This window comes from Triturus cristatus, chromosome 8, assembly GCF_964204655.1.
Source record: "Triturus cristatus chromosome 8, aTriCri1.1, whole genome shotgun sequence".
NCBI lineage: Eukaryota > Metazoa > Chordata > Amphibia > Caudata > Salamandridae > Triturus > Triturus cristatus.
In genome coordinates, this window is record NC_140591.1 from 1,392,114,958 (window position 1) to 1,392,139,407 (window position 24,450).

Sequence of the window (24,450 nt, forward strand, 5' to 3'; positions counted from 1 at the left end):
ATTTCCCATCATATGTTATGTTAAGGCTAGGTGAAGTAGATAAGAGCAGGATATGTTGTAAGTGGCAACAGCGCTTGGTTTTTCCTATTGTCAGTTCATTCAGTCATATTGTTGCTACTTGTAGTTACAGGTGTGGACTAAAGATACCAAAAGGGTTCACGTCTGAATGCTTTGCTTGCACAACACAATGATACTAAATCAAATAATGTCCAAACAAAAGGATGACACTCACTTGTGACTGTATTATTTGTTTTTGTCCTTTTTATTTGTTGTGTTACAATAAAATCCAATAAAATAAAAAAGCAAAGTGTGAATAAACTACTCATACCTAGCACGGGAGATCGTGAGAACAGTAGGAACATTATCAAAGACAAATAAACACATTATCATTGGCATTGGAGGGTTTAGAAACCTATGTGCTTTTGGATATCTTGTTTAAAGTGACTTTGTGTCTAAATTGTCTGGCAGATACACCAACAGTGTTGTCAAACTTGTTTGTAGCAGATTTTCTTGTCTTTTTTACTTGGCATATATCTTTATTTCCTGTTTCTCATTCTACCACCTCGTTACAGGATATGAATCTGCCTGCAGAATGTTTTTTAATGTGAATGACCAATATTGGAATAGGTTGCATTTGGGGAGCGCGGATTAACTTTTGAAGTGACTGCCATAAGTTGCTGCCCTAATTGCTCAGAGTAACCCCCAACTACCCTTTAATGTTGGTTTAGGAAGGGGTAAGGGATTTTTCTGCTGCCTGTTAAAAAAAACTCACCCAACCAGAGAAAAAAAACTGTTTCAAAATTACACGACCTCTTCCTTCAGTTTTACTTTTTGTCTTCCTTAAATATACCCTCTTTCCTATATTACCAGTAGAATCTCACTCATATATGATGAAGAGCCTACTTGGACTGACAGGAATGGTACAATGAAAATTAAAATGGACCCCAGTCTCTGGCTTCATATTTCAGAGGTGTCCTTCAAGTTAGACTAGACTTTGATCTTAAACGCTTAGCTAACAGAGGTACTACTCTTAAGGTACAGGGACATTAAACATTCAGACACCACTAGTCTTACGTGCTCAGGCCTCAGACAGCAGTTGCAATGATAATGTCACAAGAACTAATAATATAGGTGCTCTGCTGCCATCAGGTGAGTCATGATGCATCCAGACATAGCAGCAAATGCTGCCGGCCACAAAGCAAATCCCAAGTCAGTACAATGTTGTTCCAAAACCAGGAACACCTGAAAAGTTATTTGTGTTGAAAACATATACACTATTGCACAGTACACAAATCACCAAACTTAATTTAAAATATTTAGAGTAATTTATTTTGGGAAGTGTTTGTATATAGAGGAAAAAAGTATCTTTTACAATAAATACATTTAATGAGGCAGTGAAGTCGAGGTGAATAAGAGAATGAAAGGCTCCCTCCAATAAAAAGTTATCCAAAACAACACGATTCCAAAAATTGTATTATTATAAAATGCAATTAAAATAAAATACAAGGTATATCCAGGCTTTTTTTCAAGTAAATGCAGATAATCATGCTTACTTACTACAAGGCTGATTGAGCCTAAAATTATTACTAAAACCATAATTTTAAAATGCAACTGAGCCTAGATTGTTTACTCCTTTTATCTAAAAGATTGTATGTAATACCACTTCTGATGTCTACCGATTCTAATCCATGCCGCGCAGATGTATGCAGACACTGTATTACCAATAACCATTCTTACTACATTGTAACTTGCACATTCTACACAAGGGGTACTAATTTATTAATAAAGGGTCTATGTTAATAGATTGCACCAGAACTAAATAAAATGAAATTTTGGAATTGTTCCTCTGCAGGACAAAATGTTCATATATCCTAGCAAGTGCTAAAATACAGACTCTGTTACAAATCCATCAATGAATAACCATGAATATCATATTCATCCAGTTGAAGCTTGGAATTTTGTTAACACTGATCTTGAGAAAATTGTTATCATTTGTCCCTGAGCGGAGCTAATGAGTTACCTCAGCTACTCTGAAGGCCTCACGCATTGACCAAGCACTGTTGATGGCGCAGACAATCCTTGAATTGAGTCCTTTGCTCTCCTTACTTTGACTCAGGCAAGTGAGATGACCAGAGCCTCATTAACAAAGGATTCTAGGTGCAAAGCCCTCTCTGTTGCTCAAACGTTTGCAGGTTGGAGGCTATTTTGAGCTTCGATCTCAAGCCAAGTTAATGCTCTCTATGCTGCCTTATGTTGAAAATGATGATAGAGAGGTTGCTAGGCTTCTTTTCCAAGCGAGGTGGCACATGAGAACACTTTAGTGGTGCCTCCATTTCTTCTGCTCGGGGGGAAAGCTATTCAAATCCTCACTGACAACACTACTACCATCTGTATGCCAGCTAGCATGTTGGCATTGGCCTCGTGCTTTCTGTTTAGTGGTGCCGGAGTGTAACTCATATTGCTTTAGTCTCTGAGAGTCATCTGTTGGGCTCTGTCAAGGGAAAGTTAGATGAGCTGAACAGATGTTATCTTGCCAATCACAGTTGGTGCGGCCAATCTTTGCTATTGGGGTGTGCTATATTTGTAGGTGCTTACCATGTGTGAGAATGCTCAATGTCAATTTTTCTGTGCCCTGTGGTTTCTGCTGCAAGGCCTAGGATAAGCGTCTTCATACAATGGGACTTTGATCTGCCTTATACATCCCCAATTATTCTGTGCATTTACATTTCTCAACTTCTGAGGAATGCAAAAAATGACTGGTTATCATGATTGCTCAGGATTGAACAAGGAGGGTTGGGCACTAAGTTGCTGTGCCTCATTACCATCTCTCCCCTTCCTCCTCCGCTCTTGGAGGACCTACTTTTTCAGCAAGGTGGCACGGCCCTCTATAAGACTCTTCCTAGGCTGTTCCTTCATGCATGGAGCTTGAGGCTCAATTTTAGCACTGTACTGCGATGCTGTTGACATCATACTTGCTGCACGCCATTTCTTCCAGATCTATTTGTGTCTGGCGTTGATAAAGTTTTTTACCTTCGCTTCACTCAATGTATGGTTGTCTGGTTTTCTTTTTTTTGTGTGGTTTGTGCTTTATTTTAGTTTGGTAAGGCTTTGCTTTGAGCCTGGTTAAGGCTGTTAGTTTTTTTTTTTGTGTTTGCCTGGTCAGCCATTGTCATAGAAATTATTTTGGTGATGAGGTTATTGTAAGGGATGTATCATATGTTTAATCCTTTGTCATTTCTCCTGAATTTCATCCATGCTTTTTTTGATCTGGTCATCTTTTATGCATAGTTGTTCTCCGAGACTCCTTACTTTGCAGACTGTCTTCACTATCACCTTCACCTCTGCTCAGTAGGTGAGCAAACTGATTCTTTTTCATACCTCCATGTACCTTTTAACCTTTCTTTGATTAATTATACTAAGATTTTCCTTATAAGATGGAATATGATATTGCCTTTTCGTTAAGATTGCACGTTACTTAAGCATATTTATGATGTTATCTTAGGCTTTGCCCTATTTATGATGTTATCTTTTATCGTTTTTTATTTCGATGCAATACACCCTTTGTTCTTTGAAAAAGTTCGCTGAGTCGGTCCACTAGTGTTTTACGACTCTTCCCGTGCCGTTCTAAGGTATCTATAGCGTTAGTTTGTTTTTAAAAACTGCCACAAGTGTGCTTAACTCTTCGTGGAGCGACCTTCGAGACACGCTCCCCCCTCCGCTTTTCACCTCGACCCAGCCTTCCCGGTGACGTTACCTTTTAGCTTCATTCCTGATTCCGTATGCCACTTGCTGCAACCTCCTCTCCATACCCGGCGGGCTCCGGACTTCACCCACTGCAACCGATGTCTTCGTAACAACGCGATCTCCCGCTGCTGATCTCTTCATAACTCCGCGATCTCCCGCAGCTTCAACGTTTAAGCTGCAGGACGTTCTTTCTTTCTCTTCGCTGTTATAATTATACTAAATGGAAATAGAGACGAGGGACAGCGCGTTCGTCTCGCTGCTCCCTCGATTTAGAGGAAAGTCGTTAGCAACGACCCCTCATAATGCCGTTTCTTAGCAACTCACTGCCTATCGACAGTTGGGAACTTCGTTTTACCTGCCTTGAGCCTCGTCCTGCAATATTACAGCTACTCCACTCATTTTTTTTCAACAGTTTTTTATCAGAAATTTACTTACTCCTCTAATTTTAACACTCCAAGTGACCTAAAAAAAAAAAGGGAAAGAGGGAAAAAATGTCTGATATGTCCGACTCTGATGACCCTCAAATTATTACACCCGCTCCTTCTAACAAAGAGGATCTTATCAAAAAAATGATCCATAAGGAGATTCATTCCTGCATGAGGGAGACTATTGATAAGATTGTTGCAGGTAAGAGACCCCCCGCACTCCTCGGAGCGCAGTCCAACGAACCACCTAATGTTGGGGGTAAAAGAACCAAAAAATGCAACAACTTAAATAATGAGGGAAGTATGGGAGGTCAAAGCACCTCATTTATATTGGGAGGACCACGCGCCTCAAAACCAGAAGGAGGACTAAGCTCCTCAAATGCTACGGGTGGCCTAAGCGCCCCAAAAAATCGATGTGCCTACAATGACACACCTCACTGGGATGCCCTATGCGGCTCACAATACCCTAATGGCAATGCTACCCCTCTCTTGCCTAGCGTACCCTCTAATGAGTCACTTGACGAGTATATTTTGGATCTCGATCAAAATGAGGATGATTTTGACCCCATTTTTTCTGAAGAGGAACTCCCCTCCTCCTCTAAAAAAGTTATTCTTGATCCCCTCGGTGGAGAAATGTTTTCGCCCGATAACATTCAACACCCTAGAAGCTCTCAGTGGTGGCCCCAAGATCATGTAGCCAAATTTATTAAAACTTGGGTTAAGCACCCTTTGGAAAGAGAGGCAAGAAATCTTCTTAGGGCCGAATGCCCACGCCCTGTCTTTGAGGACAAATTTTGCCTTACCCCCAACCTAGACCCAGAGCTAATCAAATTCTTATTTAAATTGGGCAGAGACCCTAGGAAAGGGTTTGAACGTTCCCTCAAAACTTGCCAAGATCGCATGCTTGACATGCTCGGCCCCTTAGGCCGTATGATTGATCTTATCGAAAGAAGCTATATCAAAGGGATTCAACCTAATATTGACCTCCTACGAGGTTGGAGTCAAAGAGCACTTATCTTATTGGGTAATGCCAACGCATCCCTCAATACAGAAAGGAGGAAAATAGTCCTCTCTAAGATTGACCCAAAACTTTGCGATAATGCGGAGAAAGAGTCCTCCTCTAATCCAAATGGTTTGTTGTTTGGCGAGGATATGATCAAAGACCTGGGAAAGTACGTAGCTACCTTTACTGCTCTGGATAGAGCGCAAGCCAACATGCGCAGAGTGTTTAACTCTAATGTTTTTGCGAGGGCCGGCAGAAGGGGTCGTTCTGCTGGCCGCTTCTTTCAAAGACCCTTTTCAAGGTCAAGAGGTTTCGGACGAGGTTATCAACACAACTCCTCTTTCTTCCCTCAACGAGGTCGCTCCTTCTGTCAAGGAACTTCAGGTCGAGAGGCATCTCCAATCAAAATCCAACAAGTGAGTACTCCTTTTCTTCTCTCTTCTTCTTTAATTCCGAAAGTAGGGGGTTGCCTAAGGTTTTTCTCCCACGTTTGGGAGCAAATTACACACGACCCTTGGGTTCTAGAGCCTGTACAAGGTTTCAGAATAGATTTCACGGAAAAACCGTTCCAGTCCTCAACTCCTCTAACATTAAGCTTGACTCGGGAACAACATTCTATTGTCGAGGAGGAAGTAACTTCTTTGTTAACGAAAGGTGCGATTCGAGAAGTTCCTTGGGCTTCCTTAAACTTCGTAAGCAATATCTTCCTCGTGGAAAAGAAGGACAAAGGCTGGAGACCTGTAACAAACCTAAGGAACTTGAACAGGTTTGTCACTTACAATCATTTCAAGATGGAAGGTATCCATCTCCTCAAGGACATGCTTTTAGAAGGGGACTGGCTAGTCAAACTAGACCTGAAGGACGGCTACTTCACTATTCCTATGGCAGAGGAATCCCAACCTTTTCTTCAATTTGTTTGGAACAAACATCTATATCAGTTCCAAGCCCTTCCCTTCGGCCTATCATCAGCCCCCTGGTGTTTCACCAAGGTCATGAAGGCCATTACCACGTTCCTTCGGGAAAGAGGCGTCCGCCTCATAATTTATCTGGACGACATTCTAATCATGTCCCAAGACCACTCACAGATCCTGAAGGATTTAAAATCTACCGTGGATTTGATAGAAAGCACAGGGTTTATTATAAACAGGGAGAAGTCCATTATGACTCCCTCCAGATCTCTAGAATTCCTTGGCTTCACGGTAGACATTCTGAAGTCCATGCTTTTACTCCCTCGGAAAAAGATATCCAAGATTCGCAAGGAAATACGCCATGTCCTAAAGTCAAACATCCTAACCTTGCGGGGGCTAGCCAGACTTCTGGGCCTCCTTTCATCATCTATCCAAGCCATCTTCCCTGGCCCTCTTTATTACCGAGCTCTCCAGAGACTCAAAGGGAATGCCCTACGTTCCGGACTTTGGTACGGAGACCAAATTTGTCTGGTCCCAGAGGCCAAGGAGGAACTCTCTTGGTGGCTGGAGAATTTGGACGCATGGAACGGGAAGGCCATTTTTGGGACTTCTCCGGACCTGATTCTGGAATCGGATGCAAGCCTTCATGGCTGGGGTGCCTGTTTTCAGAACCAAAGCACCGGGGGTTCATGGTCTTACTCGGAGAGCTGCCTCCATATAAACTTCCTGGAACTCACCGCTGGTCTTTATGCTCTAATGAGCTTCAGGGAATCCCTTCAAGGGAAATCAGTCCTCCTCAAAATGGACAACATATCGGCCGTTGCTTATATAAATCGCTTAGGAGGAACAAGGTCTCCGGACCTCTCCAACCTGGCCAAGAAATGATGGATGTTTTGTTTAAAACACCAAATCTCCCTAAAAGCAGAATACCTACCTGGCCTAAAAAATGTCTGTGCGGATTGGAATTCAAGGTTCCTCGTAGATCATACCGATTGGAAATTAAATCCAATAATATTCAGCAGTCTAAACCTTATTTGGGGTCCCCTAGAAATAGACCTCTTCGCAAGCAGACTCACAGCACAACTCCCAATTTATTTCAGCTGGCTCCCAGACCCGGGGGCCCTAGCGGTAGATGCCTTTCTCCATCTCTGGAAGGACCTTCGGGGATATGCCTTTCCCCCCTTTGTATTGATCCAGCGTGTCCTCCAGAAGCTGAGGACAGAACGCTCATCAATAGTCCTGATAACACCTTTCTGGCCGTCCCAAGCTTGGTTCCCGTCAACATTGGAATTAGCTTACGAAAAACCCTTTCTACTCCCAGCTGCTCCAGACCTCCTAAAGGACAGAAACGATTTCGATCATCCCCTTGTTCTGAATGGGACTTTGAACCTTCTTGCCTGGAAAGTGTCAGGCGAGCCAACAAAATCACTGGACTTTCGGCGCAAGCTTCATCTCTCCTCCAGGACTCCTGGGCACCCGGTACCCATTCTAGGTACAACGGAATCTGGAAAAGATGGGTTCGTTGGTGCATGGAAAGGAACCTGGATTCCGTGGAGGCCCCTATTGTGCATGTAACCAATTTCCTGGTAGAGCAATTTGACAGAGGTCTCTCCTACAGATCCATTAACTGTTATAGGTCGGCCATTTCCGCTGGTCATTCCCTTCTTAATGGTCGATCCATTGGCAAGAACCCAATCATTTGTAGAGTTATGAAAAGTATCAGACTTAAGAGACCTCCAAAGCCTAAATATGATTCGCTTTGGGATGTAAGACTACTTCTTGACCTTTTTTGTAATTGGCCGGATAATAGTCTGTTAAGCAACAAATTTCTCTCGATCAAACTAGCTTCCCTCCTTTGCCTTATTTCCTGCCGTAGGGTCTCGGATGTTAAAGCCTTCGAGGTATCCAACAGATCCTATTATGCCTTTGGCGTCAGATTTGATATTCTTAGAAGAACTAAAACAATGTCTGATATGATTTTTACCCTAGATTTGACTCTTGCAAGAAGCTATGTGTAGTCGACTGCATGAGAGAATATGATCTAAGGACTACCCCTCTTCGCTCTCCTGGCGTGACCCAACTCCTACTTTCTTTCGTCAGACCCTTTAAACCTGTTTCTTCTTCTACAATAGCTAGATGGGTTAAATTAGCTATGCAATTGGCAGGCATCGATCTTTCTAGATTTCAAGCTCATTCCTTAAGGGGAGCTATGGCTAGTCAGTCCTTTTGGAAAGGAGCCAAGTTAGACGACATCCTTAAAGCAGCTGATTGGTCAAGCTCCTTTACCTTTGCAAGACATTACTGCAAACCTGTCGAACACATATCAGATGTAGTTCTCGCTGACTACCAACATGCATAATGGCAGCCTCCGGTCTTGTAATGAAATTGCGATTCTCCTATTACCATGACCAGAGAATCTGGATTTCTTTAAAGACACGGAGGCTGACATTATCCCACCTCTCCCTTCCCAGGGTGGATTTTAGCCTCTTGTTTATTCGCATTGTATAATGCTTTGTTTTATTACATTACTCTTTCTTTTTCTAATTGTTGACTACTATTGCCTTTGTGCTTTTGCTATCTTTATTCTTGATTGCAATTTTGATTGTGGCTTATGCTATCTTTAACATCCGTTGTTTCTCTCCCCTTCATAGGGTGATATGTACCTTTCCTAATTTTGTTTACCTTTTCAGATAATTCGTCTTGACTGGACTGCAGTTACCTGCCTGCTCTGTTCCATGGATTGATCTTTTGGATGTCACCAACTTTTGGACTTCGTTGCCACGGAGGAAGTTTTTTCTTCTCCTTCCTTGTTTTTCATCGCATTTAAAAGAGGCTGATCCTTGTGCTGCCGTTGCCTGGATACTCTTGTTGTTCTGATGTTCTTCTTTGTGATGTAACTACTAGTGGCGGCTGTGCTTGAAGCTGCATTAAAAAGATAATGCATAATGTCAGCCTCCGTGTCTTTAATGAAATCCAGATTCTCTGGTCATGGTAATAGGAGAATCGCAATTCTTTTTCTGTTTATCTATTCACCCGTTTCTATCCAGGCAAGTTTGTGCTTGGGACACTTGCCTCTTTCCTGAGGAAAGTGGTCTTGCTGCATCATGTGTGTCACTTCACCCGCCTACTGGCATTCTTCTCTCCTCCATCCTTCTCTGGAGGAGTGACTACATTGCCTGAAACCACAAAGGCAATGAAAAATTCATCAGCCACATGGTGGTTCCTTGTCCTGTCATTGTCCTGTCATTGTCCTGTCATTGTCCTGTTGTAAAAGCTGAAAGAACCTCGGACAACAATGTGGCTGACCAACTGTTTATTGTTGTTGGTGGTACACATGAATGACAATGCAGTCCAGAAGAAGACAATTTCATGTTGGATTGTTCTCTGCATGAAATGTTGCTATGTCCAGGCCTAGAAGGAACTGCATGAAGGTCCAGAGCACACTCAATCAGAGCGAAAGCCACATCTTGAGTGTTGTCCAGGAGTCTTCCTGTTCTTGGCATCTGTCAGCTCCTCAATAGGTTTCTGTCCACATTTTCACCAAGCACTGCTACCTTGACGTCCAAGTCCACGGGGAAGATCCTTTTGCAAGTCTGTGCTGCAGGACTTTTTAGTTTAATTCTCTCTCTCGCTCTCTCTGTGACCCATCACTATGTGGCACTGTTTCAGTATTGATTTAAAAGTTGTGGAATATGTATGCAAAGGTATTCATCAAAAGAACAAATTACTGATGTTCAATAACAATCTTTTTTTGGTGGAAACTCCATCTGCCCATAAATTCCTCGCTGCACAGACGATTCCCTTTCTGAAAAAGGGGTGTTGCTGTGTGTTGTAAGAAGGTTCCAAGGTAGTTCTTCTACTGGGTGCATTACTATTTGGCTATCATTAAGTTGGTCTCACCTTCACCTGCAAGGGTGAGGTACAAAGGATGGGAAACAGTCATCAGCCTGTATGGTGACATTTTATATGTATCCAGGGGAGGGATAAAATCTGCCACCAGAGTCATGTGGTGCCACCTCACAGTCCCTGGAAGCTTTTGAAGCAGCTACAGATTTAAATTGTCACTTGAGGAGATTCAAAATGTGGCGAATCTAATGGCAGAGTATCCACTAGAAAGATTGTTATGAAAGTTAAGGTGATCGTTCCATTTGGACATGCATCTATTGTCCACTCGTGCCATCTGGTGAACATCCATAGCATCTGGCGTCCAGCTCTGGCATATGGTGTGCATTGATGTCTATAATAGTGTCCCCAGGGCATGTGAGGCAATATCTGCCCATGTTGAAAAGTAGTAATGGAGAGTATTGGACGAAAAGTTGATATTTGGGGGCCAAGTACTGTGTTTATCAAAATTATATGCAATATGCTTAGTTTATTTAGCAAGAATGATTATCTGGTGTTTGAGTTTGCATTTTCAGACCACAACAAGTTATTATTTGCGGAAAAATATTTTAATTTAGCAAAAATAAAAAGACTGCTGATGGTGGAAATTGCATACCAAGATTATTTCAGCTACCTGTAAAATAAGTGGCTCCTTTGTCAATAGTTTGATGAGACCAGTGGCAAAAAATGCTCTGTTTGACAAAATGTTTATCTTTTTTGTAGAGTCAAACCACCTAAGTACTCCTCGGACTTGCCTCGCACATCAAAATCTTGGACAATTTCATAGATGCCTATGCAGAATTGTCTTTGAAATCTATCATTTTCTGTCTAATTCGTTTGAAATTGGTTCAGTAAAAAGAACCTTTGATCTCATGCTTTAAAAATGTTCTTGTTAACCCCTTCAGTGCCCGCCCCTTTCCCCGCCCTGTGCCGGGCGTTTCATTAGCGAGCGGGGTTTATGACGAGCTGGTCTCGTCATGGGCATAGCGCAACCGCGGCCCATGACGAGACCAGCTCGTCATGGGCACTGAAGAGGTTAAGGCAATGGAGAACAATGGAAGACCCCCTCCATGAAACATCCTTTTACTGCGTTTAGTTTAATTGTGTAGAGCAGATCAGGGCAGTGAGTTGGACCAAACAATGTGTTCATTGGCTACCACCTTATTAAGTCAACTCCCACAAAGGAGACTTTTTTTTGTTTCTGAGACTGCTCGAAGATGTCTTTGCATTTTAACCCTTTATGATTAATGTTTAAGAGTACTGCAAATGTTTCAAAGCATTATTTTATCATGGCCAAATTTGAGCTGTAGTAGATCAGGGATTTATACTGGCTTAGCACTTCAGAAATTTTGTTACAGCTTTCTAAAGGTACATGTAAATTCTTCATTTTCATCAAATGTATAGTTTTTTGAAAATCAAGAAATCTGTGTTGTCAATTTGTCTAGATTTGAACCAGTATACATAGTTAGTAGTTTTAAGAAGAGACTGAACATGTTAAATTTCATGGCAATGTAATTGATAAACCTTCTTAATTTTATATTTGATAGTATGTTGGTATTCTGTTTTAACTGTACCTTTGCTTTTGCAGGAGATACAATGTTGTACTATCTGGTGCTAGTCACAGGATGCATGTCTGTGGGGAAGATTCAAGAGTCAGAAGTTTTTCGAGTTACAGCGACTGATTTTATTTCATTGAGAATTGATCCTTCAGATGAGGATCGTATATCCGATGTCCGCAAGGTTTTGAATTCCGGCAATTTTTATTTTGCATGGTCAGCCTCTGGGATCAGTTTAGACCTCAGTCTTAACGCTCATCGCAATATGGAGGAACAAACAACAGATAACAGATTTTTCTGGTAAGTTGGTCATTTTTATCATGTCTTAAACGAGTATAGTGTATTTTAGTTTGTCTTGTTATGTGATTTGTTTTCCATTGTCTGTTTTTATGTGCACTTTAGCAATTGCATGTTGTTTAAGCAAGAGTGTTCTAAAATGCTACTTCTGGTGGGGAAAGGCCCTTTTATCAAGTATTCTATGCTGCAGGGGAGACGTGGCCAAGCCGCAGACCAAGATGGCCACGTGGCATTAAAGCTCTGCCAGCCATCCCAGCACAGTAGCTGTTATCACCCATCTACACAGCCATGACCAGCGCGTCCTAGTTGCCACCAGACCCCTGAGAGCCTGCTGAACTTGGCGCTACTCTTCGGCCGCCCAACGGGGCCGTCATTACTAAGATCCGTGGGACGCGGCCTGTGGCGGCCGGAACAGACTTGAACGGCGGGCGTGTTCTTTTATCCAGCCGGGGCTCCGAAACGAGTGGGCCCAGCAAACTCATTTCGGTGGACGGGAGTGGAGGCCCGGCAGTGAGTGTGGCGAACGCTGGGGCTTCCTGCACGCGCTGCCTTGTCGGCGCTTGAACATCGACAAGGCCGGGTCGCGGACTCTTCTCCCCCTCCAAAACCCCCCCGCCCCCCCCTTGCTGGGCGGCTACGATCCTCTTCCCATCGGCTCCGCGGCAACGGAGCACGCAGGCGAGCCCAGGTGAGGCGGGCTCAATCACCAGAGGTCGGCCGGCGGATGTGCAGCGTGAGGTGGCGAGCTGCTCACCGAGCCCGATTACAGCTCCGAACACAGGCTGGTCTACGCCATCAGTCCAGCGCATCTGGTCTACCATTAAGCCCCCGCAATTTTTGCCGGTTGCACTGCGGCCATCATTGTGGTGACTGCCTCTGGTCCTTCTCCTCGAAAAGCGACCAGCATCACTGCCTTGGGGCCCCCTTGAAGCATCGTACCCAGCGCTTGGTGTTCCCTAACTGCAGCGAGGTCCTACAAGGAGATCTGTAGACGCAGTGACTCATCGCTGGTACTCTCCTCTCTCCTTCATTGGGCAAAGAACTGCGAGTACCCCCATATGGGCCCTGCCGCCACACTTCTTTAACTGCCAGGGTGCCACATACATCCCATTTGTTTGCTCCCGGAGCGGTGTTTCCTGCTTTCCAGTCTTCAGGGCCTGGGTGACCCCCCACTAACTGCGACACGCCTAGCTGGGCCTTCATCGTGCAGTGCGCGCTGTATCTCCCCGTTGCTGCCCCCCCAGTGTCATTGCGCCGTGGCATGGCCCGCAAAGACCCCAAACAGAAGACACTTCCTTTCGAAAAACTCGTCGACATGGCCCCAGAAAGTAGCACCAGTATGGCAGAAGGCGGGCAAAGCGCAGATAGACCGGACGACTCCTCGGCCCAATCCACAATGTTGCTGCAGGAGATGAAAGCAGGCTTTCGTGCTCTAGATGGCCGGTTTGACGCTCTTGACAAGAATCTTGCCGACATGGGGGCAAAAATTCAGGTACACGATCAACGCCTGGATGTCACAGAGACCCGCATATCTGACATCAAGGATGGCACTGCCCAGTCCCGCAAGAGGCTGGAACGTGTGGAACGTATTCTTAAAGATATGGGCATTAAAATTAAGATCTTGAAGCGCGCAGTAGGCGTAACAATATTCGCATTTTGGGGGTTGTGGAATCCACCGCCACTGGCTGTCTGGATACCTTTGTAGAAACGCTCTTACCTGAACTGTTCTGTAGAGACTCATTCACACCGGGCTTTGTGGTGGAGCGCGCCCATCGCTCGCTAGGGCCACGACCCAATCCGGGATGTCCTCCAATCCCCATCATTGCACAAGTCATGAACTATGGGGACCGCGACACCGCACTGCGCCTGGCGAGGGAACGTGGAGACGCCATCTGGCAGGGCTCCAAGATTTCGCTGTATCTTGACTTCACGATCATGGTGCAGAATGCCCGTCGCAAGTACACAGGAGTCAAATCCACCCTCAAGAACCTTGGTTTAAAATATGGCATGTTCTACCCTGCTAGAATGAGAGTGGATGTAAATGGTAAGACACGCATATTCGATAGTCCAACCGAAGTGCAGGAATTTTGATTGCGAAATTCTCTTTCTGGGCAAATACCAAACCGCTAGGCCGTACGGCGAAGGGGAAAGGCTAGGCCGTGTGCTAGCCCAATGCTTCGTCCCCCGTATAGTAAGGCCTACATCACAGAACTCTGCTCTCCCGCTAACCAAGTACTTTCCACCACTTCAGACATTCGAGACAAATTTCTTGACTATTTCAAAGCCCTTTACACTTCCAAAATAGGGAGTGATCCCACACCCCAAGAAGCCTATTTAGCTGAAATTGCGTTAGTGTACCTCGAAAATCACATGCAAGATTTCTTAACGGAACCAATTTCCGAAACCCACGTACTTGCGGCCATAGAAGCCCTTCGATCCTCCTCTCACCTGGGTTGGATGGCTTCACGGGAGATTTCTACAAAGATCTTTTGGCACCCCAACTCATTGAGGTGTACGCAGAGGCCCTAGAAAAAAAAATCCTCCCCCCCTATTCTGCGCTAGGCCGTCATTATTCTCCTCCCTAAACCGGGCAAAGACCCACGTCTGTTTGGGTCATATAGATCCCTGTCTTTATTAAATCTGGATTATAAAATCCTGGCAAAGGTTATCGCCTTGCGCTTGTCTCAATTGATGGAATTCATCATCTCCCCAGCTCAGTCCAGTTTTGTTCCCCACAGATCCACGTCATTCAATTTTCGGACTCTTTTCTCTGTCTTCCATAGAATCAACCCAGATACCCCGGCTGCAGCCATCCTACTTGACACGGAGAAGGCATTTGCTTCCCTAGAGTGGCCCTTTTTTGTGTCCGTCATGTGCCTTATGGGAATGCCAATTGGTTTCATTGCTACCACTGCGTTGCTCTACTGCCGCACTGTAGTGCGACTCAGATTGAACGGCACACTCTCTCGACCCTTCTCGCTATCCCGAGGTACGCGGCAGGCTGCCCACTTTCACCTCTGTTATTCATCCTGGCTATGGATCCTCTAATTCGCCATTTTCAAGAAAAACATTTGCAACACGTCCTACAATTCAACACTGGCCCTCTTCTAGTTTCGCTCTACGCGGACGACACTGTTCTTTACGTGAGGGAGCCTCAGGTCAATCTAGAGCCTCTCATATGAGAAATAGTCCGCTTTGGTCGGTATGCGGGTTTTGGCATTAACTAGCAAAAGTCGGTATTTTCCCCTTAACCTCCAGCACCAAGCCATGGGAGTGTGAATTCCCTCTGGAATGGTGTTCGGATTGTGTTAAATATCTAGGCATCCACATCCATCTGGACACAGCTTTGATTATACGCCTAAACTACGGACAAGCAATAGAGCGATGGCTGAGACTACCGCTATCCATCGCTGGAAGAGTTGCGATCCTTAAGATGGTGGTCCTACCCAGGTTTTTATATCTTTTTAATAATAGCCCAATACCCCTCCCCAATAGCTTGTTCCTTCTTATTAGATCAGTATGGGGGGGCAAACAACCTCGCATACGGTGGCAGGTACTTACTCTTCCCTACGAGAGAGGGGGATACGGAGTGCCAGATTTGCACTTATATTATCTGATTGCCCAATGCAGCTACGCCTATGCGTGGTATCATCCCGATGCCAGGATTCCGTTCCTCCGTCCGGAATCTGATTTTGTCCTTCCTGAGAAATTATCCACAGTGTTACCCAGGGGCACTCCTAGAGATCCAAAAGACATTCAGACTGTGTCCACCACCAGCTGGGCTTGGGAGAAACTGAGGCACATCACCGGTATTGCCACGCTGTATTCCACCTCCCTTCCGCTCCCCAATGCCCGTTGGTTACCAATAACTGGGGAAAGGATTGTGCAGCGCACATTAACTAAATTTGATATTACAAAAATAGGGGACCTTTACCCAGATAGTCAGGCCTTCTCTGTACAAGATGCTGACCGCTTCCCAGACGCCACGTTCATGGATAGCTTTTTGCTGAATCTGATACGTTCGGCTCTGCGCGCCACGCTGCCTGGTTTTCCAATAGAACCCGAATCATTTGCTCCTTTGTCCCTGATCATAGAAAGCGAACAAGGCGTTCACATCGTCTCCAAACTATATAAAGCATGCTCCAGAATCATCCCGGTAAATGATGACAGGCTCCGCAGACATTGGGAAGAAGACCTTGGCCGCCCAATCACTGATGATCAATGGGCTAAATGCTATGCTGTCACGAAGGACATATCCCTTAAGAGTAGACATAAACTGCTACGTTTCAAGTTTTTGCGCAGAATGTACATTACACCAGCCAAATCCCACAGACTAGATCAGTCCAGACCCCACACCTGCCGCAAATGCGCAACCCCATGCCGATTTTGCTCACCTCACATGGACCTGCTCACTCCTACAGCCCTATTAGGAGGCAGTGCACAAGAGCCTTGGCGAAATGATCGATCTGTCCCTGGTTCCCATTCCTGAAGTGACGCTGCTGGGCTATGTGGTCAATTTCCCCAAAAAGGTGTGAAAATTTGCAGCGCTAAGTTTGTGATTGGCCAAAAGAGAGATTGCAATCCATTGGGGTCGCAGGTCAGTCCCCACATTACAGAGTTGGATGGGCAGTTTGGCATCATGCAACACAAATTGCGAGATATACTCCACCACTTTACCTGCCTCTTCTCGCCCCAGGGACATATGGGGTATATTCAGGACATATGTTGAGTCACACAGGCAGCCCTCCCCTACACAATTGGAGCAAGGTATTGTCCCGACTGGGGTGGGTTGATCGGACTGTTGCTTTTCAACATAATTGATTTCTGGTAAAACAAATGTTTCCAGTAATGATGATTGTTATGTTATGTTATACAGGTTTTTTTGTATAGCGTGCGGCTACTCGAAAGAGTGTCCCGACGCTTTGAATTGCACACTAATCTCAAAACACAACAGGAAAAATGAACAAAAACAGAAAAAGAAGAAACTGGATAGGACCTGAAACTAAGAAGTAAAAAGCCAAGTTTTAAGCCCCTTCCTAAAGGCCAACAAGTTAGGGGTGCTGCGCAGGGACACAGGCAATTTGTTCCACAGCTGAGGCGCTAATAATTTAAAGGAGCGGCCACCGATGCGAGCTCTCTTCACGCGGGGCACTGCAGCAAGAAACAAGGCTTCAGACCTAAGCGATCTGGCAGGACGGTAAAAGGACAGCCTTTTCTGAAGATATTTTGCTCCAGATGTGTGCAAGGCTTTGTGTGCCAGGGTGAGAGTTTTAAAAACTATCCGCTTCCGGACAGGAAGCCAGTGCAAAGCCTCCAAAAGGCCCGAGGCTCTGGCACGGCGAGATAGTCCAAAAATAGCACGTGCTGCCGAATTCTGAACAACCTGTAATCGTTGAAGCAGGTATTCTGGCAGGCCGAGATAGAGGACGTTGGAATAGTCTATTCTCGAGCCTATCATCGCCTGCACCGTTATCTTCCTATGTTCCTCCGATAACAAGGGAAGGAACTTGCGAAGCATCCGGAGTAAGCCAAAGCAGGTGCCTGTGAGACCTATTACCTGCGAGCGTAGTGTGAGGCCATTGTCGATCTTAATCCCAAGGTTTTTAGCTACCTGGGACGAACTTGCTGGTGGAAACATGTTCTCAGGCCACCACACTTTCCAGTCCGGGTCCGAGCTGCACCCAAAAAAGAGGACCTCGGATTTATCCGAGTTGCACTTGAGGCTGTTATGATGGAACCACTGAAACACAGCCTCAAGGCAACCCTGGATCCTACCTCCATCGAAGTCCGCACCCCTCTCACAGGTGAAGAGGAGCTGGGTGTCATCGGCGTAAGAAACGATCTGGGCCCCGAAAGACTCCGCCAGGGCCGCCAGAGGGGTCATGAAGATATTAAATAGAGTTGGGCTCAGGACAGAGCCCTGAGGAACTCCGACACCCAATGGCGACATCTTGGCGGAGCAGGCAGAAGCCCAGACCGATTGTCGACGGCCTGCCAGGAAAGATCGAAACCACTGGAGCACCGTCCCTCGAAGACCAATCTCTGAGAGTCTAGCAAGCAGACCCTCATGAGGGACGGTGTCAAAGGCCGCCGACAGGTCTAACATCACCAGCATCGCTCTCCCACCCGAATCCAGCACCTCCTTTATCGCCTCCGAGACTTCCAGGAGGGCTGTTTCGGTGCTAAGATTGGCGCGGAAACCCGACTGTGTAGGGTGCAGTAGGTCGTGGGCCTCCAAGTAATCGGCAAGCACCTTCTGCACGTGCTTTTCAATGACCTTCGCCAAAGCCGGCAGGAGCGAGATAGGTCTATAATTCGCTAACACCTCCACATCCAGACCAGGCTTTTTAAGCAGGGGAATAATCATTGCCTGCTTCCAGGACTGGGGAACCACACCCTGTGCAAGAGAACAGTTCAACAGGGGGTTCACGAGTGGATTAATGACAGCTGCCATTTTAGCCAGAAATTTTGCGGGGCAGGCATCCCGAGGGGAACCTGACTTTAGTCCCACCATCAGGTCAAATGAAGCTGTCAGCGAGAGAGGAGGGAAAGCTGCCAAGGCCACACCGGCGTTCGATCGGGTAACAGCGGCATTCTCCGCCCGACCTGGTACCTCAGGATCCAACACAAGGAAGGAGTCCTGGATCCGCTGGATCTTAGAGGTGAAAAAATCCGCAATCGCCCTGACCCAAGGCGCAGGAGGGGGGGGGGTCTGGGCAGGCGCTGCGCGAGAGGCTGTAAACTCCCGCACAATGGCGAAAAGCTCCTTACAGGAGTTGGAAGCGGCTTCAATTTTTCTAGCAAAATAAGCCTTCTTCTCCGCGAGGATGTTCCGATGGTACGCTTTCGCCAGAGACCTGTAGGTGAGTTTCGCCGTCGCGTCGTACTTCACGCGCCATGCTCTTTCCGCTACCTTGCATTGCCGACGAGAGGCCGCCAATGCTTCCGTAAACCAAGGGGCAGAAGCACCTTTTTCGGGTTTGCGGAGGGGTCTCAGAGGAGCAAGATCATTGAGCCTCTCTGAGAGCCAGACCTGCAAACGCTCCACATCCTCCTCTAAGTTCCCGGTTAAGGCACAGGGGTGATCGGCGCAGGACTGTGCCAACAGTTCCGGAGTAATCCGGTGAAGTGGCCTGAATCCCACGGCAGTCTGCCGGGGGACACCGGCAGGCTTCCCAGCATCTGAGAGATAAAATCTCACCAGCCTGTGGTCAGACCAAAGCACCTGGGTGGGGGCCAACATCTCTATAGGGGTCGTAGAGAAGGTCAAATCCAGGGTATGTCCCTTCTCATGGGTCGGCCCAACATGATAGGGAACCAGGCCCATAGGGGCTGTGACCTCCAACATTTTCATCGCATCGGGATCCGTTTCCACGTCCATATGGACGTTGAAGTCCCCGGCGACAATGCAATGTTCTGATGTAAGTAACAAAGAAGAGGTCACCGACTGGAACTCTTCAAAAAAAGAGCCCATGGGCCCTGGCGGCCGATAGACTAGAAGACCCTTCATCGATTGATGTGGTGAAAGGACAATGGCGAAGGCAGGGGATTCGCAATCCTTGATCGCGTCCGATGGAATGATGGAGCAGGTGACCATTTTGTTGACTATTAATGCCACCCCACCTCCACGCCCCTTCGGCCTATCCTGCCTGAAGATGTTATACTCGGGCGGGATAGCAGTGGCAATATCTGGGTTGGACGCCTCGCCGAGCCACGTCTCGGTGAGCATTAGGAACAGGGGTTTTTCTGACTCTAGCAAATCAAAAACATCCAGAGCGTGCCGGCCCAGAGATCGAGTGTTGAGCAGTAGGCCCAGATGTTTAGCGCAAACCGCCGCCTTCTGTGGCGCATCGCCAAGATGTTTCTGCGGGCGCCAGCCACACTCAGGGCAGCAATGCTTGCCCTTGTGGCGAGCAGGAAAAACCGTCCGGCAGAAACCATTTGTGTACTGCCAAGACCGAAGTTCCGGACCCGAGTAGTGTAGCATAGTGCTCACAAAAAGCAAGCTAACTCGAGCCGAGTGGCCGCGTCCTGCCCGTCGCCTCGAACGCCTCCGGGACGCTGACGGGCGCAGACGGGCAGGACTCTGGCACGACTCCGGCTAAGCGAACGGCATCCCACTGCGCGATACCGCTGCGCGGACGAGTCCGCCTTAAATAGGCGTCTCCCACATCCACTCGAGCGTCGGGACGCTCCAAGATGGCGCCCGCGCCCACACACACTCAGCCCAACCAAAGATGGCGCCCGCAAAATAAATCCGCCCCGGAACCCGGACCCACCAAATGGCGGTGTGTTTTCCTGATTTAAATGCAGGTAAGAGGACAGCAAGCCCAATATAGCGGCAGTAAAAACAGGGGTTAAAAAACCAAAATGAACAAAGATGGGCAAAAGGGAGATAAAAAGACCAGTTGACCGAGCTAGAAGATAGCGCGACCAGCGCTCGTGTAGCAATCAGCAGAGAGCCTGAAAAACGAGTCCGCCTTAAATAGGCGTCTCCCACATCCACTCGAGCGTCGGGACGCTCCAAGATGGCGCCCGCGCCCACACACACTCAGCCCAACCAAAGATGGCGCCCGCAAAATAAATCCGCCCCGGAACCCGGACCCACCAAATGGCGGTGTGTTTTCCTGATTTAAATGCAGGTAAGAGGACAGCAAGCCCAATATAGCGGCAGTAAAAACAGGGGTTAAAAAACCAAAATGAACAAAGATGGGCAAAAGGGAGATAAAAAGACCAGTTGACCGAGCTAGAAGATAGCGCGACCAGCGCTCGTGTAGCAATCAGCAGAGAGCCTGAAAAACGAGTCCGCCTTAAATAGGCGTCTCCCACATCCACTCGAGCGTCGGGACGCTCCAAGATGGCGCCCGCGCCCACACACACTCAGCCCAACCAAAGATGGCGCCCGCAAAATAAATCCGCCCCGGAACCCGGACCCACCAAATGGCGGTGTGTTTTCCTGATTTAAATGCAGGTAAAAGGACAGCAAGCCCAATATAGCGGCAGTAAAAACAGGGGTTAAAAAACCAAAATGAACAAAGATGGGCAAAAGGGAGATAAAAAGACCAGTTGACCGAGCTAGAAGATAGCGCGACCAGCGCTCGTGTAGCAATCAGCAGAGAGCCTGAAAAACGAGTCCGCCTTAAATAGGCGTCTCCCACATCCACTCGAGCGTCGGGACGCTCCAAGATGGCGCCCGCGCCCACACACACTCAGCCCAACCAAAGATGGCGCCCGCAAAATAAATCCGCCCCGGAACCCGGACCCACCAAATGGCGGTGTGTTTTCCTGATTTAAATGCAGGTAAGAGGACAGCAAGCCCAATATAGCGGCAGTAAAAACAGGGGTTAAAAAACCAAAATGAACAAAGATGGGCAAAAGGGAGATAAAAAGACCAGTTGACCGAGCTAGAAGATAGCGCGACCAGCGCTCGTGTAGCAATCAGCAGAGAGCCTGAAAAACGAGTCCGCCTTAAATAGGCGTCTCCCACATCCACTCGAGCGTCGGGACGCTCCAAGATGGCGCCCGCGCCCACACACACTCAGCCCAACCAAAGATGGCGCCCGCAAAATAAATCCGCCCCGCAACCCGGACCCACCAAATGGCGGTGTGTTTTCCTGATTTAAATGCAGGTAAGAGGACAGCAAGCCCAATATAGCGGCAGTAAAAACAGGGGTTAAAAAACCAAAATGAACAAAGATGGGCAAAAGGGAGATAAAAAGACCAGTTGACCGAGCTAGAAGATAGCGCGACCAGCGCTCGTGTAGCAATCAGCAGAGAGCCTGAAAAACGAGTCCGCCTTAAATAGGCGTCTCCCACATCCACTCGAGCGTCGGGACGCTCCAAGATGGCGCCCGCGCCCACACACACTCAGCCCAACCAAAGATGGCGCCCGCAAAATAAATCCGCCCCGGAACCCGGACCCACCAAATGGCGGTGTGTTTTCCTGATTTAAATGCAGGTAAGAGGACAGCAAGCCCAATATAGCGGCAGTAAAAACAGGGGTTAAAAAACCAAAATGAACAAAGATGGGCAAAAGGGAGATAAAAAGACCAGTTGACCGAGCTAGAAGATAGCGCGACCAGCGCTCGTGTAGCAATCAGCAGCAAGTTGCTCAGTTCTTGCTCTTCCGTTTATGATATGCCGGGTGGGCTGGACAATACCTGGGCGGCTGATGAGATCTCCTACATTGTGGGGCTGACAGTGATTTAGACTTTGCTTTTTGCTGTCAGACGGGACTCCTTGGTTATCAAGATATCTGACATACTTGTACATCCTTGAATATGTATTGCTCCATGTGTGAACAGTGACAGTGGACGACTATGTTTCTATTGTTCATGTATGAAAATCCATAAATAAAGTTAATCTTTTTTTTTTTTTTCTCCAAGTATTCGATGCTGCCATGCAACATTCCTTTTTGTAAAGATTTTTTTTTTTAAATGATTCATAATCTTGATTGATGTACCAACTCAGAAGGAACTTTTTATTATTTATCTTCAGGAACGCATGATTTTCATAAAACCTCCTTTATTTTGTTATCTTCATAGTCACATAATTTTCTTTAAAAAAAAGTCAACACATTTTGTTTCTCCTTACGAATCTTCTTCAGCGCTAAGTAGAACAGTGTCTCTTAATCCACTCCACCTCGAGCGTCATAAATGTAACGGGGATTCAGATTTGATCTCCCATGTGACTTATGAAGTACTAAAATCTCAGAAACACAATTCCAGTATGTGCTAACTTTCTTTTAAAGTACATGGTCCTTTGGAATTCACAGTCTTTGTGGATATTCTTGGTAACTAGCAATTAGACCAAACTGAGTTTGTCTGTTTATTATTGTTTTAATCTGGTGACTGGTTAATTAGGCAAAGGCAACGGCGTGGGTCATGGCTTCAAAAGTGGGAGAGGCATTGAGAAATGGCACAGAGTGCTTTTGGAGCGGTTTTCATATACTCCACTATAAAATATATCCAGGGGTGTGTAGTCGCTGCGAAGGGTTTTGGAAAACAGCATATATGGCGCTCAGGCAGGTAAACCGCAAGGTGCAGTGAGCAAAGGAAGAACAAAAGCTTTACGGTGCAAACAGGTCAGGGGAAGACCCATAACCCCTGTATAAGGTGTGGGCAAAGACCCATGCCAAAACAATTGTAAACCAGTCCTGTGCACACGTTTACGATAAATAAGACATTCACAGTAAAGTAAAAGTAGTTCAACACTTGTCGTTCTGTGAATGTTGTTTTAATTCAAGTTGAGTGCATCAAAACAAAGAGCGCCAGCCGACACGTGTTTCGTCAACAGGTGGAGACCTGTGACTCTTCAGGGCGAGATGTCGGTTAAACTTCAAAGCGATCCGAAGGTAGAAAGCATGTTCTCGGGTAACAAATAAGAATAAACGAGTCCCACGGGCGGGTATGACAGTGTAGATGGCCCCTGGTGTAGACAGGTCTAGGAAAAAGGCGCCTTGCTCCCAAAGGTTTAAAGATTTCCAGTTGCTTAAGTCTTTATTTTGGAATGCCATCCACAGATAGGTACTCACTCACATACTGTACTCAAATGGGCACTGACTGTGCTTCTTATCATTTTAATGCTCCTTCACTTTACTACCCCAACTCTCCATTTATCCCGCAAAATCGAATCTCGCCACCCCAAATCCTGCATACAGAAATATATGCATGTAATAATTGTTAGGCAAATGATAGTCAATGCTTTTTGTGTCTAATTTTACATTTCTTTGTGTAATGTTATCTTTTAACATTTCTATTGCCATTAACCAACTTATATATCAAGCGCTATTTAATGTTTGACTACCCAAATGAATGCTTTCCCTTGTGTACAGACTTGCCCAGGGCACAAGTCCTAAAAAAGAAGTAGAGAGACTAACCGAGTGAGGCAGTATGCATGTGACATCATGGCACATGACATCACGGTGCTTAACATCACACGTGACATCCCAGGGAATGGCATTACAACCCATGACATCACAGGAAGTGACATCACAGGAAGTGACATCAGATCTTAAGACCATACACATACCTTTAGCAGGTTTATCATGAGTGCACTAGAGCGCATTAACAATATTTAACAAATTAGATTTTGCATCGGGTTGTGTCAAAAAAGTTACCCAGATCCGAGGCAATATCTGGGCCTTAATTTGTACAGTTATTTTTTAAAACTCTACCACAAATAAACTGGCAATAAGGAGAAACGTGGCAGTAAATCTGTTCTACTCAATTGGTTGCACAGTCTGCATTTTAAAATATCTTATGGAGTCAAGGCATCTGCTGTAGAGCTATTTGTGTGCCCAGTTAATCTCAGGGTATAATAATAATTTTGAATTAACTCTGTAGGTTACCACATTTGCTGGAGAGATCTGTGTCTTGTCTAGTCCCAGTTTTGAATCAAAGTAGCATAGAGGGATAGTATGTCTCCTACAAAGCACATAATTTAACATGCTGATGACATATTTTTATTTTATGTAGATAGGTAAGTGGGTTACTGCTTTTAACACAGAAATCCTTTTGTTACATGAAATTAATAAATTGCAATCCTAATATAGCACAGCGAACTATAAAGGACATGTGATTCCTACACCTTGTAACCCTCACTGTTTTATGTAACACATCCTGTACATTGATTGA

General features: G+C 46.1%; 1 protein-coding gene across 7 annotated transcripts in view; it reads left to right on the forward strand.

The window, feature by feature from the left end:
• Nucleotides 1–24,450, forward strand: part of SYNJ1 (synaptojanin 1) — a 683,220-nt gene that overhangs the window by 76,927 nt on the left and 581,843 nt on the right. For all 7 annotated transcript variants that reach the window (XM_085623112.1, XM_085623114.1, XM_085623109.1 and 4 more), the window contains exon 4: nt 11,551–11,818. In XM_085623112.1, coding sequence (XP_085479238.1) covers nt 11,551–11,818 — 268 coding nt within the window. The remainder of the gene's footprint in view (nt 1–11,550; nt 11,819–24,450) is intronic.